The 15,869-nt window shown below is 34.9% G+C and overlaps 1 protein-coding gene across 1 annotated transcript; it reads right to left on the minus strand.

Annotated features, from left to right (window-relative positions):
• Window positions 1-584: 584 nt before the first annotated feature.
• Window positions 585-13,858, minus strand: LOC102807529 (NXPE family member 3-like). Its single transcript, XM_085495789.1, has 7 exons — window positions 13,663-13,858; window positions 12,263-12,450; window positions 7,128-7,253; window positions 6,236-6,663; window positions 4,043-4,591; window positions 1,753-1,805; window positions 585-1,605 (listed from the first exon to the last, which is right to left on the minus strand). The coding sequence occupies exons 1-7, from the start codon at window positions 13,856-13,858 to the stop codon at window positions 875-877; spliced, it is 2,271 nt and encodes a 756-aa protein (XP_085351915.1). The 3' UTR covers window positions 585-874.
• Window positions 13,859-15,869: the final 2,011 nt, after the last annotated feature.

The raw sequence follows: 15,869 nt of genomic DNA on the forward strand, positions 1-15,869 counted from the left end.
TAATTAATATGCATTTATAAACAAATCAATTACTATGCATTTAATTTTACAATTAATAACAATATTCTAGCGTCACACAGTGTAATGAGTTGTCTTGTCGTTTCATATAGGGCATGGCTCTATTGAGGGCGCAGTGCTGTACACTGAAAGGTGTGACGTAATAGTACAAGTAGTGGTAATTCTGCACATTGCCACAGAGTAACCACCATACACATTTGTTGCACCACATTCGTATTTTGTTTCAGAAAGCGAATGTGGGCATGCAGGCCGTTATCGTTTCTCGTATAGTGTTATGTTGGCACCTGTACCACAAATACTTATCTTTGCGTTTTAGATTGGGATGTTTGGCGAATGCAAAGGTTTGCCACCATTTGGTAACAGTGTGCTTTGTTCCGCTTGTATGTCCACCAATTTATAGTATTGGATGCGGTTCTGTTGTTGCTAGGGGAAGTTTAAAGTGTTGTGCATATTAATAGGTTTAACAATTCTTTGTTCAGTGTGCAATCAGTTATTTTGTTACTACAGCGGCAGTTGAAGAGCCATTGTCAGTGGCTATTAACAAATACGGTTAGAAGCACATAATCTGAGATTTGAGGTGTTATCCTCCATGTATTTCTAATAATGCAACCTTATTTTTCCATTCACCAAGTTTTGCTTACTGAACCTAATAGCGGAAACTTTAATTTTCTATTCGAAAAAAGACTGAAGCGTATATCCCACTATCACATTCATGTATCCATGTATTGGTGTTATAGTATTTTGATCCTGGTTTAGGCTGAACTGCTGATACATAATTCATAGTATGTGTAAGAGTGCTTAATGTGATGTAACAATAATTGATACAACTACTATACTCGTGACTAATCAGCTGAAACTATTGCACCATCGCCATTTCTGGGCATAAATATGATAGCGCAAGAAACGACTCTTGGCGTCGGACCGTAGGCCCCATGTGAATAGTGTTTTCTTGAAACGCTGAATTCGTTAAATCCCAAGGGTCGAGAAAAAGAACGCCAGTTCCACCGAATATACGTCGTTGTATTCTGTTCATATCGTAGAATATCCAGTTGTTGCTATGTACATTCTGTGCCTTATACAGGTTATCCCGCGCATGTGCTAGTTTTAGTAGAACTTTCGAATTTGGACACCTTTGAAAAAGTCGCTCCACCGCCAGCTTTACTCGCACAAGACGTTCCACGTATCCTCTGGTAGACCACAACGCGTAGTGGAAACAGAAATTTAGAAGCACTATCGGCGTTTTGGATTGACATTGTGCTTTGGTAATATTATTAATCATATCGCTTTCGAATACAGTCTCCATAATCGGAACTTTTGGACCGGCAATTCGCGGCGTCATAAAATGAAAGTTTTTCTTCCACATTTCTGGTGATTTTATAAATTCGTAAGCTAATGGTCCAAGGGTCGAGTCGCCAACACCAAGGATCTCTGTGTCAGCGAGGCATTTGTCAATTTCTTCTGGTTTCCACTGTTTACTTTGACAAACAAGAGGAACGAAAGTGGTATTGTTCTCCCAGTAGCCATCTGATAATGGTATAGGTAGATCGGGACCGCACATCGGCAGTTGCGGCGGACTTACTCGAGCATCTGAAACATATTAACATACATTTATTTATTTATTTATTTATTTATGTGTTTATGTGTTTATGTGTTTATTTATTTATTTATTTATTTATTTATTTATTTATTTATTTATTTATTTATTTATTTATTTATTTATTTATTTATACTTACCCATTATATTTAGCTTTATTGGAGTTCCTTTTAATTTCACAGTACTATATTTTCTGTAAATATGAGAATATTTGTATGTGAATATATACGGAATTTGGATGGTCGTGATAGCTCATAATAGCTACCAATATATTTCTCCCCATTCATTGACAAGAAGTTGCTAAATGGAAGCAATGTGAGCACATCGAAAATTGTGTTGACTTAAATTGTTTTCAAAGCTTATTAAAACATTAACATGACAAATATTTCACCATTGTCCGCAGACATGCTGTGTATGTTGCGATTCATTTTATTGATTTTAGTATCTTCAATAATAAACAGCTTTATACATTTGTACTTTGTGTGTGTGTGCATACGATGCAGCTCTAGACAGGTGTCAATTCCCTTTGATCTAATCAATAGATTCATTTTATTCATAGCTATTATTTTATTGGCGAAGCCTCAATTTTGAATTTCATCTAATATTATAATAGTTTAAGCTAAACGAGCCACTTTAAGTCACTGGTTATACATAACTATTTTTCACTAGGGTAGTAAAATCTCCAATGCATTTTTGATTTTCTGAGAAAAGAGGGAAACCGGAAGTTATCTTAAATAAACGAGATGGTGATATTTTTGCAGAGAATGTAATTGGCATTCCGTCATTGACCGCCGTAATTACAACTATGTGCGTCACGTATCCATGTAGTTGTCTGAGCAGTCGGGCGCTCAACTCATTATTTGTATATTCAATACTATTTGAACAGTATCAACATTATCTATGTGTTTAAATCATTAGACATTTCACATCAAATAATGTTGTACTTGTCTTTCAAGAGCCATGTGACAGCTACTAAAAAGAACGGTGCTATAAACTGTATCTAGTCTACTGGTACTGGAATGGTACTATCTGTCTACGGCACGAGACGAACATTCTATCACTGGATAACGTTTAACAGTCGAAGTATGAACATGCAGTAGGTATGTACAGTTTTAATGTATCGAATATATTATGAACAGTGAAAATGTGTCAACAATTTGTTTAAAAGTAAAAATAACATATTTTATCTGAGTCCATTATAATTAATAAATGTATGCCGATGATATTTGTGTGATTGCATCATATTTTATTCTTCATGACAATGAATATAATCTATACGTTTTTAATTTTGTCTTAAACTGAACGCATTATCCCTTGTTTCCATATCAGGTCGTGAAATTAGCTTTGTTTGGGGCAACATTTTTAGTTATGAATTAATAGATTGATGTTATGACGGGTTTCAGTCACGGTGATTGGATTTATCCAAGCTCTTCCTTGTTTCTTATGAATTTCAGATACTCGATTTCGCGAACACAAATATTTGTTAATGTGGCCGCAAATAGTATTTGCACATAAGTTCAATCGTGCCTCAAGCCTGCCCCTTGTTAATCTGGGACAATATTATTTTAAATGGGTGTCACGCACGCATGAAGGCAGCATAGAATACATTTTTTTGTAAGCAGCCTTTAATATTTTTATTAGATAGAGCATAACCTTGATGTTAAAAAATGTTGAATAGTAGTAACATTGATAAAAGAATTAGTTGTACCTAACAATTCAAATTCGATCCTGGCCTGCAGCACCAAAATATGTGACAGGATGAGATTACTATGGTTGTTAGATGAGAATGGAATCCCATGTGGCATAATATCGATTTTAGAGATTTATGTGTTCCTGTATATTTCAGCGCAAAACACAACACAATTCAAAACAAGAACCACTCCCTTCAAAAATGAGTGTTAGCAAAAAACAGAAGGATAATTTGAAAGTTTCAATAAGTTATAGTTACAGTTACATGGCCAAAGGTTAAGTATAGAGGCGCCAAACAAACATCTAACCTAACAACATTATATCATATAAATATGCTACTTTGTAATACAATGTTATTCAAAACAGTTGCACAGTAGACCCCTGGATGTAATATGGATTTGAATTGATGATTGCCCTGCGTTATAGAAATAATATGTTGTCGATAAAAAATAGTCTGTTACAGTCCGATGATCAAGTTAAGAAGCTAAGTAGTTATTATGGTAAGCTTACAATTAATTACCTCAAATTCTAATCTATTAAATAGTTAATTGAATATAATGACTGCACTCGGTCACAAACGACAATTGTTAGTTTAACAAAGACATTGGTGATGCATTCTATGTCATCGATTATCCCTAAATTTAGCCTCCGATTTGAAGAGTTGACTTACTGAATGCCACTTCTACTCTGCTTCAGAGTATCTACAAATAAATAAAATAAAATTTAAAAATAAATACTAACCCTTCAAATAAAAATTTAACCTTTCTTACTTCATCTATAGCAGCACGGTTTAATCCTTCAACACCTGCCCATATGTTGGTAATCTGGTCACATCTGAATCGATCTAGTTTTTTACAACCAAGCACTGTTTTCCCCAGAGAGTTGGGATTTATGTATTCACATCTGTTTGTCCACACGCCTTCGTTGATGAGAGAACAACGGGTCTCCTCTGTATTTTTACCATCGCTGTAGTTGGCAGCAAATCCAAGAACTTCTTCCTTTCTCTTCATTATATCTTTAATATAAGTGATAGCCTCTCTTGTAAAAGTTAGCGCAATATCTATTGTTGCTTCGCCAGACCAGGCTGCATAGAAATACACATGGTATGTGCCGTTGCCATGATCAACAACACGACCAGCCGTACTCTTTCCTAAACCAACATTCGTCATGCCAGCAGTGAAGAAGTCACCTCCTCTGTTTCGTTTACGGCCATTCTCATCGATGGTTTCGATACTAGCACAAATATATGTGCCTTTGCGTATATTGTTTTTTGCATTTTGTACTACAACTCTAAACAAGGAAACAAAAACATAAAGCTGTCAACTGATAGACATACTACTTCCCATCCATTCAGTCTGAACAAAAAACTATTTGCATATTTGTCATTCATGCTGCGTAATTCTCTCTGCAATCATTTGTAATGTTTTAGTTATCTGACTTTCTTTTCAACTAATAAATGATCTACTAGTATAAAATGTATTTATTAAATGTAGCTAATTTAGATATGTGAGTTCGTATTTTTTTTGAGAATTACTAAAAAATACTTTTTGACTCCCGTGTGCAAAGCACACATTGTGAGTCTTTGATGTTAGTGCATCTGTGTGCCTGTTCCACTAATATCTCAAGAACCAATTATCAGATTTTAATGAAACTTGTACCTAGATTTATGGGATAATTCTCAAACCTGATTAGTTTTTGGTTGAAAACTGTGCATATTAATTTACTAAGCAGTTTGATTTGTTTCTCGTATAAAATTAAACAGATAAAATGAAACCTGGTACATAGATACTCTTGGATAATACCCAGACCTGATACATTTTTTGTTGAAATTCTATACATATTAATTGCCTAAATTGCATATTAATTAGCTAATTTTAAGCCTTTTTAATTGTTCTTATTTCAATTAAATTTAGTACATTGATGTTCAGGGATAATGCGCAGTACTGATTTGCATATCAATGACCTAGTTTGCATAATAGTTAGCCACTTTTAAGCATTCCCGCTTGTTCCTGAAATACCATTCAACACATTTTAATAAAACATGATACATAGACACTACAGGTAACTTATATACAGATGTAGATACTTAGCAATAGGCCATTTACATGTTTAGTTGAGGGTTAGATTGTATGCTTACTAATTACCTTAATTGGCATAAATTAATCAATTTATAGGCGCTCCAGAGTTATCTTGCCTGCCACTGATCAAATGTTAATAAAATTAGGTACATATATGCTTTTAGATAATCCACAGACCTGATTACTTCAGAGTTAAAATGCATGTTAATGCATATTAATTACCTGTTATTACTTACCTGTCTTTCTTAATATGCATAATAACTGTAATATACTAAGTACTTTTGCTTCAATTTTGTGTTCTGACAGAATTTATGACCAAACTATTAAGCCATCATATATGGTCATTATTGCATTGAATATTTATAATTGTTAACCCATAGCTTCTTGGAACCACCCTAATCATTTGCTCTATTAGAAGCACATGTGCTTACTGTAAAAATAAATTAGGATTAGGACATATTCCAATGATTTTGCATGCAATAAGCACAATGCTTTATGGGCAATGAAGATGTGCTTCTAACATATTAATAAATACAGTATTCTTTATTTGTTTGTCATGCCTCCAATACCTTCAGCACACGGGATTTTTTTCTAAGCTTTCTTTGATTGGAAGCTGTATACAATTTTGCAATATTCTGTTTTGTGTTTGTGCCCAAGAACAGGAGATTTTCACATCAGAATAAAATGTGTTGTAGCACTTAAACATGGGCATATTTGATTTGCCGTGAGATGTAGTCAAAACACCTTTTTTGTTCTCAAAGTTGTACCCTCGTATGATTAAGTTACAGAACTAGTATATTAGAATCAAAATTTGAAAAGTTTTCTTTCTCAAGCAACAATGAAGTCACATCATTACCTAGTTTCATTAACAGATGTTAGTCGCAGGTCCCCACTACCTAAGTCGAACGGTATTTTATAAACCATCTTGTCTTCGTTATAACTGTTTCTATGAATCCATTCCAACTCATCAACTACGTTCACCCATTCCATTGCAAATGGGTTATACATTCTGTAAGGATATAAGTCCACGGTTTTTTTCCTTACAGCTTTTTCTACCTCCACATTTTTCTCCACCCCACCAGTTTTTTTAAATTCATCTTGTTTCGGTGATTCGCCATTAGCACTATTAATCCGTGTTTTACTTGAGTCAGCATTTATGTCGTTGCGGGAACGTGAAGGCGTTACGTCATTTGTCGCTGCTTGTTTCAGTTTCTCCTGAATTGTGACTGTGCGAGATTGTATCGGAGACACATCATTATTTGAAGACGGAGATTTTACAAATTCCTGTAAGGGAGTATTATATGCGTTATTACAGATGTCCCGGTCTGCCATTTACTCAGTTAATACAATCAAATTAAACGATGTGCAGTCGCTCCAATGCAGTTTCTTAGTCGTGGATAATTTGCAATCAACTACTTGAAGTTGTCAGGCTGACCTACCACTATTTACACATCTTTTAATCCATGTATTACTAAACTAATATTACTATATGAAACACATTAATATGCGTGGCATATGTTTATTAAAAGCTGTCTGGGTGTTGTTTTCATACGTGTATTATTAATCTACTTACATTTTAAAACAAATGTGTATTTTTTGCTATATTCATTTTATTTCAGTATTACGATCATTATAATCAAGAAACCATTCACACACATTTGACCACCGACCTGGCTATACAAATGAAAGCTATTTGAAAAATGAAGTCAAGACGATTAGTTTCGAGAATATGTTCTAAAATTACTTACCCTCTGGGAAAAATAATACCCAATAACTAAACCAATACAAATAAAACACACTCTTTCCCCGGTGAGCTTAATCCGTGAAAACGTCATATATACAATAAAATAAAATAACACGTTTATGATAACAGTCTGAAATAGATATTGAAAAGACAAATAATAGAAACCAATACCGACACAATACTTTATTTACTTAATGAATAGCGATAGTTATAAGGAATTCAATCAAATCACAGTAAGTTTAAGAACCAGTCACATATCGTAAATTGTCATAAAACATATACTTACCTGCGCAGTATCACACCCTACGTATACACGAGTCAAATGATACTCTATAACCACCGCATAAATCAACTATAGGGTGGCTATAGACTCACACACACATGCGTGCATTACAGCTGACGTTTGAATAATTAATTACCTTTCGAGCGGATCCGAACTATTCAAACTCACCCGATTGCATATTTGGGAGTCAACATGCCTAGTATTGCATTGAAATCGCCCAACAATAAGTTACATCATCATTAAATCCCAATATACAGTACGTTCTACAAAATAAATAGTACCGATCTAAATGATATTGTGGTGGGCGTGACCTAATCACTGCCCTGTGTTTGTCTAACTGGTTATATATAGAATACTACACTGTAAACTCCAAGTGTATAATAATTAAGTTGATGTTGCTTCATTAGCGAACAAACTTATCTACATACTCCTGCGGTTAAAATCCTTACTGAGCATGCGCATCATGTACGCCGTTGTTTACGATTATTATCTCACAACAGAACAGGAACATAAATTATCACCTATATGACATTTACATTTATGTTATGAAGAAAATTAGCACTGCGTCATTGAGTTTGCTAACTTTATTATTGATAACAACGCCGTGCATTTATTACTGACAGATTACAAGTACATAGTATGCACACGTGCAAACTAGTTTTATACCCAATGCTGTATAAACATTGTGGCTGTTATAGATGCGTACCGTAGACTGCATAAAAAAGATGTTCTGTTCGTACACACGTACATGAATCACTTTAGGGTGAAAGTGCTAAAGAAAAGTGTTACAGAAAAAAAAAACTATTTTGAAAAAGGTGATTCAGTAATTGTTATGAACTTGTATACATGTCGTAAACAGAAACACGTATGAAACATCTATCGTCGGGTATTTTATTTTAAAACATTGCATGTGTGTTTCAAAATACTAATAATAACAATTTGAAAGAAAAGTGTTTTAGTTACTCTCATGAACACAAAGGTGCTTTATACATTACCACTTTTTGAAACATTTACAGTGTTTTGAGTTGAAACATCGTCGGTGAATTTGCTTTCCGTGTGCTTGGAATTGAATAGTTTTCGTGATACATGCTTAAATCACATGTAAAAATACCCTGGTGCGATTAAAACCTATTTTTATTCAATGTAATACATATGTCTATAATTTAAAAATTGAGCTCACAGTGCAAATAGTATGTTTTAACGAAAAACATGAAAGTGCTTACAATAATTACCAAGTAGGCGCATGTAATAGATTAAATAGGTTCTATTTTGTTATAAAATAATTCGCGTTTGTATAACTGGTGGTGTATGCATGGGTGTTTGATTTGCATTTACATTTGCTATATTAGTTATGATTTTAGTACTCGCTGCACTTAATATGTGTAGATGCGTATCGATTCAATATTTCCACTGTATATAATTGTGATTTCCGATTTGAAATATGTACACCGTGAGTTGCACACATGCGCCTTGGCATGAGTGGCAGTTTGATGGTTTTCCATTGTAAAATACACGCACAGAAATGGACTCAGCTTGTGTGGTTGAATGAGCGGACAAAAGGTGTATAATATTGTCTTTAGATCAATGTTATCATACAAATTAATATGCATCCGACATTAATTCTGAGACATATAATGTCAGGAAAAGAAGTGTTTTATTTACTAACAAAACACCTAAGTAAAAATTAACTATAGTGCACATTTGCAGCATACGTGTGGCCTGCAACAAGATTTCTCTTGTCTGCCGGAAGTGATCAGCTCAAATTATAGCTGGGATTTTCCTGATTATGCTTGTTTAATTTATCTTTTTTAATTAGAGGGTCCGTCACTGTTTAAAAATTGGATTTGTTGATGACTGTTTTGGGCAAAATTATCCCCGGAGTAACAGTGATTTTTTTTGTTAAATACTAAAACACGAATGTTTGGATAGAAAACACACATGTTTTTTAATTGAACAGTGTGTTGCCAATGTAAATAGTGTGTTTAAATGAAAAACATAAAAGTGCTTCTAAGGGTTACCATGTAGATTCATGTTAATAAAAACAATATACACTATTTTGCTCTCAAATGAGTTCTCTCTTGTATTTCATGGGTGCGTGATCACAAATATACATTCGCTATATTTATTGTAATTATGATTTTAGGAATCGCTTTCCTTTAATATTTAGAGATGTATATCAATATAATATTCCATCTGTATTTAATAGTGATTGCTAATTTAGAATCTGTTTACAATGTGTTGTATACATAAGCCACAGTTGTTGCAATGAGTGACAGTCTGAGTGCTGCACATGATGTTATTCTCGTTATGCCAGTCACAAACAATGGAAAGATGGTTTTCTATGCAAAATACACGTTCAGCGCTGTACTCAGGTTTATAATACTTTCTATAGACTAGTGTCATACAAATTAATATACATCCGTCATTAATTCGGAAACAGAATGTCAACAACAAAACAAAACACGTGTCAGTTGAATATGTAAATATTAACTATAGTGCACAATTGCAGTATACAGTTGGGTCTGCATTGCACATCTTTCTCCCTGTCTACCAGAAGTGACACCAGATCATGGATGTTCCTGGTTATGTATAATTACTGAAATACGAGTAGGCGTGTGCTTATTTCAATATGGGGGGGTAGTGTGTGCGTGTTTGTAGGTCCAATTATTAATTAAATTTCAATTTTTTTGATCTGTCTTTACTCAAATTGAAAATATTCGAAAACAAACTTGTGAGAAATAGAACTTCGTAGCTGCTCCTTTCATGTACAGTTCATGAAAACATCGACTGAGTATGATTTCAGTTTACCTTTGTAAACTGAGACGAAGGCAACTTTATGTTATCGATATTAAAAGCATGGTCTGTTGTTCGCATTGTGGGAAGGGGATAACATTTCGAGATATACATTGTAAATCAAAGTGTTATATAGTGTTTTGATAATTTAAAACTATTTTGAGTGTTTTATAATTTAACAAATGACACCGGAGTTGTATTACAAAACTATTGTTATGAAAAAACAAATTTGAATAAATTATTTAAAGTTTGTCCCGACTTTAGAAAAACACTTTATGTGTTTATAATTTGCATAATTATAAAAAAAGTATATAATGAAAATATTTTTTTATTACAACATTTTTAGGTTACTTCTGCATATGTAAAAGAGTTTCACAAACAAATCGTATTCATTATCATAAAACTTTTAAAATTGTTTCTTCTAGCAATTTCAAATGTGTTTTGTGTGAAAGCAAAGCAAGTCTTGCGATGACAAAAACTGATTGGAGCACCTTTTGAAATGTGTTTCTAGCAAAAGTACTTTTACATTGTAAATCTTAGCGCTCATTCTTGTTTTTCATTAAAACACACCGTTTCCATTGAAGCACATTGCTGTAATTAAAATCATTGCATTTTATATCAACAGTAGTGTTTTAGTATTTTTAGAAAAGTGTTTTAGGGAGTTTTTAAAACATTTTTTGATGAAACTTAAGCACAATAAAATTGTAAACACACCAAAATACACTTTTTTTCAATATAAAACACAGAATGTTTAACGAGGACATTAATGTGTCATTGAAGTGTTTATTGATAGGCCATTTATGCAAGCGGTATTGGCAAAATTGAGTGAAGAGTCCTGAGACTCGTAAGTGAATAGTATGGTATATATATATATCGCTTAGACAATCACCGAAGGTGACCTGGTTCAATGAATAATGAGATAAGTCATGACATTACCTCAGAAAACAATTTTATGTCAAGGACCAGGTTGTGGAAGAATCAATTGTATGTATGCTTACCGATTATCGGTTTTAGTATTTTCAATAATAAAAAGCTTTATATATTCATATATTTTGCGAGTGTGCGTACCTGTCACAAGTTAAATAACCGATGGAATTAAACATGAACGGTGTTGTTATCAATGCTCGAATTAATATGTAACATTTAAACCCATACGTTTCATTTCATATGTTAATTTGCGAAGTTTATAATTTATGATAGTTTTTGCAGTCAATTATTAAATATAAAGCTTCTGGTAGTTGTAGCTTACGAAACAGTGGTGTAGAGTTTTATTATTTATGTAGTTGTGTCTTAATTCCTGTATCACCATGTATCACTATCATCAGTTCTGTATAGCGACAATTAAACTACAATATTTTGCACACAATGGCACAGAGCATTACCCCACAACTGCATAGTGGCTTTTGCGCCGAAAATATTAAAGTGAGAACCAGACAGAAGGAAGTCACCTATAAAAACAAGTCAAATAACTATTTTTATTCTACATAATACATCACATAGCTGTCAATAGACTTCGTTTAAATACAGGCCAATCAGTAACCTTAACTTCGGTAATAGCGTCCTCTTCGTCAAAAACGAATAGGAAGTAAAAAAAATGATCTCAACTCTAGAGGGCTTCAGTCATATTCATGAGAAAAGTGTTTGATATTATAAAAAGTACTTTTAGAAAACAGACCCATTCATCTGTTAATGAAAAGCACAGATGTTTGGATACACATGTTTCTTTTTAGACGGCTGATACAGTCACTGGGTGGTGTAGTCATCAGAATTTGAGATACATACATCATGGTGATTGTGAAATACCTTAGAATGTGCTGAGCCCAGTGTTGTTGGCAATGAAAAAAGATACAACCCGAGTCTCCTATTTTAAATTGATAGAGCTTGGATAAAAAGTGGTTTATTCCACTACCAAAATTGTCATTCTCTGTACACTGATTTGTCCGCTATTTCGAGATAACTAAACATTTTGTAGGATACATTTTATTGTTTGCATGGCCATAATTCAGTAGTAGTATTTAAGTTGAGACTTGTGTGAAAACATTTAGTCAGGAAGGTGACCTTACTTGATCCTGTACCATCTTGTGATGCTGATTCAAACCTCTAGTGAGCTGTATCCTATACAGAGGTACATATGCAGACGTGATGTGCACTAATTCCTGCTGATCAACAGGAACCACTGACGCCACTGCCCGAATGGCTCCCGTGGTACCAGTGCTACTAGTAGCAGCAAATAGCAGTACAGGTGCCGGTACTCCCTGGACACAGAGCACGAGTTTAAATTCTAGGGCAGCTGCTTCGACAGTGTGCCAGACACGAAAGAACGCAACATTGTACACTGCTGTTCACTGGGGAGTGGAGTGTTCCCCGCAGCATCGATCAAGTCCTAAGTTGTATTTGTTTACTGTATCCCGGTCACTTGCTGGTTCTAGTGATTAACACTGTCGCATACGACTTATTTACCACTTTCGTGTCACTGAGAATGTTCTAGAACCGTAGTGTGTCTGGGTGGAATATTCTAGATTTTTTTTAGAAACTGGTTGAATAGGTAATAGAACACTGTAGGAGGCAATAGAAGGTAATGGAACATTCTAGAAATTTGTAGTAAGTTCCAGACTCATTATGTATGCTGATGTAATGGTCTATTTATAGACATTGGAGGTATATATAGGGGAGTTGTTCAGCACTGAGATCAGATCGGAGATCTCGTTGAATTGTATTGGAGTTTAAGTATATAGTCATTGGAGTAGTGGAGTTTTACCGCGTTATTGTACTTGATGTTTGCAGAGTATAATAATGCCAGTACCAGTTGAAACCTCATCTGTTCGCTCCGTGTTCGTATTTTATCATCGCCGCCAGGGAAGTCTTTCTGTTACTATTGCCATTTTGGTATTTGAGCCATCACACCTGTACTATACCAATTACGGTAATATTACGTTGCGTGTGACAAACACCATGTACTATTTATGTATTAAAGTGAAGGAAACCTTATATATTGTGTTGTTTTAATTTATTGTATTTGTTACAGGTATATTTCCTTTCTGCACTGTCTCAGTTGTGGTGATATATTTTCACCAAACGATCCACAACCCGTGACAGCGGACGAACTGAAGAGCGATAACTTATATAAGATAAGCACACTACCAGAGATGTCATCCGATCAGTATTGGCAGTGAGACAGATTGTCTGAGCAGACCTATGGCTTGCGTACCTCCGAACACAATCAACTGGCAGACGGCTGACAAACCCCACATCAAAGTTATTTGACATAATAAAGGAGCCGATAGTTAAACCAAAGTCGTGCAGAGAAAAACACTGAAGGGAGAGAATGCTTTCCGGCAGAGAGGAATGTATCTTGTAACAAGGCCTAATATAATACCAGAAAATAATAATCGGAAAACGCATACTTTGATTATCTTCCAGAATTGGATCTAGTATATAGACATGGCTTGTTTTCTAGTCTCACTATGAAGACCTTTGAGAAGTATATGCAACTGATCTGGGAAGTGACTTCTTTGTACATAAGTCACAATGCATCTTTCTGCCTCTTGTAGTATGTCAATATCAAGAGATGCAGACTTGAGGTTTACTCTAGACCTGATTTTTCTTATATTGTCATCAACAAGCTGCTCTCGTTTTTCAGGATCTACATCTGCAGACATACTTTCTCATTTGTTTTCGCAGATTGTCTCAACGTTGTAAATTTTCTTACCAGTTAAGATACATTCTCTGTTCGCTTCAGTGATATCGAGCTTTAAAAAAGTCAAATTAGACTACTCATGAAGCTAGATTGCTCATCTATTAGAACAATATCTGAGAGCTTCTTCACTTCAGGATCCTCATCGTGGATCCTCTCTAAGACTACTTGATTCTCTGGCCATTCAGAAAACCTGAAGCAGTAACCCATCGCTTGCATTTTATGAAGTCAGTTATTATCAAACCCCTTGAAACATCATCTGATGGGTTTAATTTCGTATTCATGTACCTTCATTGAGACACCTCTGATCCCTCACGAATTGTAGACACACGGTTAGAGACAAATATATGGTAGTGTGTAGTCTCATTAGTGATGTGTCTCAGCACTGACATGCTATATGTCTAAAAATAGGACTTGTCAATGTTGTAATCCAACTCTCTCTTCAGTTTCTCATTCATTCGTATTGAAAGTGTTGCTGCTGTCAGTTTCATGCGGTGTATCATCATCATTTTAAGGGGTGCAACCTAGATTTTCCCAGAAGTATGGAGCAATGAATTTCTCCTCTCTCATTGACCAAATGCAGATACGAACTATCCCATATATTTGTTCACTGGCATCACTAAAATTATGTAGTTAACATTAAAGTACTTCACCAAAATGTTTAGGTTTATAACACCTCGATACTGAGAATGGCTCCAATTTTGGCAAGCCAGACAGCCATTTCTGCCACACCTGAAGACAAGCCCCTTCAGTAAGCTCATCCCATTCACTGCCTTGCTGTCACAAGCTTTGTAAAAGTATTCTTGCTTGGAGTATAAATGGTGACACAAGGTCGAGTACACCGTAGATGGAACTGACGATGGACAATATTCCCCTCCTAGTGGTTGGTCGGTCTAGCACAATAATCTTGCATGTCTAGTTCAACCAACCAAAACACTCCTAAAGCACGCTCACTGGAATATCATCATAGTCGAGGTTAATTTGCTTAACTTTCTTAGAACACTTTTCAGTCTGAATCGACGACAGGACAACGCAACTGTTACTCATCCATTTTGTTAGGTTAAATCCACCTTGTTGATACAGATCTCTCAGGTCATGTACCAAACTTATAGCTTTTGTTTCAGATTCTACAGACTTAAACAGTCATCAACATAGAAGTTTCTGAGGACTGTAATCACAACATCTGCACCAAAGTAGTTTTTGTTGGCCTCAGCGGTTCATTGAAGTGCAGTATTGGTACAGCTGCGGGAAGATACCGCCCCAAACAAATGAACTGTCATATTTTGCAGTCAATCAAACTGGGGCTTCGTATACCCTGGATTGAATGTCAGTTTTCTTCCATGTTTTTCATGATCGACAATCAAATTTAAGTTCATTGTTTTTTTGGACAAAAGGGAAGCCTTCTGTAGGCAATGTGATTGAAATGAGCAGCTATGCTCTCTTTCTGTTTATATTTGTTTACGTTCACGATCTATCGACATTGTTTGTTTTCTTTCAGGATAGCGTGTTTCATTATTACTTTTTTTGCTTGTCTAACAATTTAGTGTTTGCTAAAAGTGGGTGTGGTTTCTAAAATATGTTTTAATAAGTCTAACAATTCAGCAGTAAGGCAGGTTAAATGCGAACGTGAATCTGTTTTCAGCAAAACATGCAGACTGTTGTATAATGAACGAGTTGCCAAAATAGCTAACTTTAGATTTCCTTAATTAATATGCATTTATAAACAAATCAATTGCTATGTATTTAATTTTACAATTAAAAACAATATTCTAGCGTCACACAGCGTAATGAGTTGTCTTGTCGTTTCATAGAGGGCATGGCTCTATTGAGGGCGCAGTGCTGTACACTGAAAGGTGTGACGTGATAGTACAAGTAGTGGTAATTCTGCACATTGCCACATAGTAACCACCATACAGAATGCGAATGCGGGCATGTAGGCCGTTATCGTTTCTCGTATACTGTTTTGTCAGCACCGG

The sequence above is a fragment of the Saccoglossus kowalevskii genome, chromosome 22, assembly GCF_978046115.1.
Source record: "Saccoglossus kowalevskii chromosome 22, keSacKowa6.1, whole genome shotgun sequence".
In the NCBI taxonomy this organism is placed as follows: domain Eukaryota; kingdom Metazoa; phylum Hemichordata; class Enteropneusta; family Harrimaniidae; genus Saccoglossus; species Saccoglossus kowalevskii.

What these genes read in the sequence shown, in the direction of transcription:
- LOC102807529 (XM_085495789.1), bottom strand. Translation starts at nt 13,858, where the DNA reads ATGTCTGCAGATGTAGATCCTGAAAAACGAGAGCAGCTTGTTGATGAC. An exon ending in ACAAGATGGTACAGGATCAA is followed by an intron (nt 7,254 to 12,262) that starts GTAAGGTCACCT and finishes TATCTATTTCAG; the next exon opens with ACTGTTATCATAAACGTGTT. An exon ending in GGTATTATTTTTCCCAGAGG is followed by an intron (nt 6,664 to 7,127) that starts GTAAGTAATTTT and finishes ACTCCCTTACAG; the next exon opens with GAATTTGTAAAATCTCCGTC.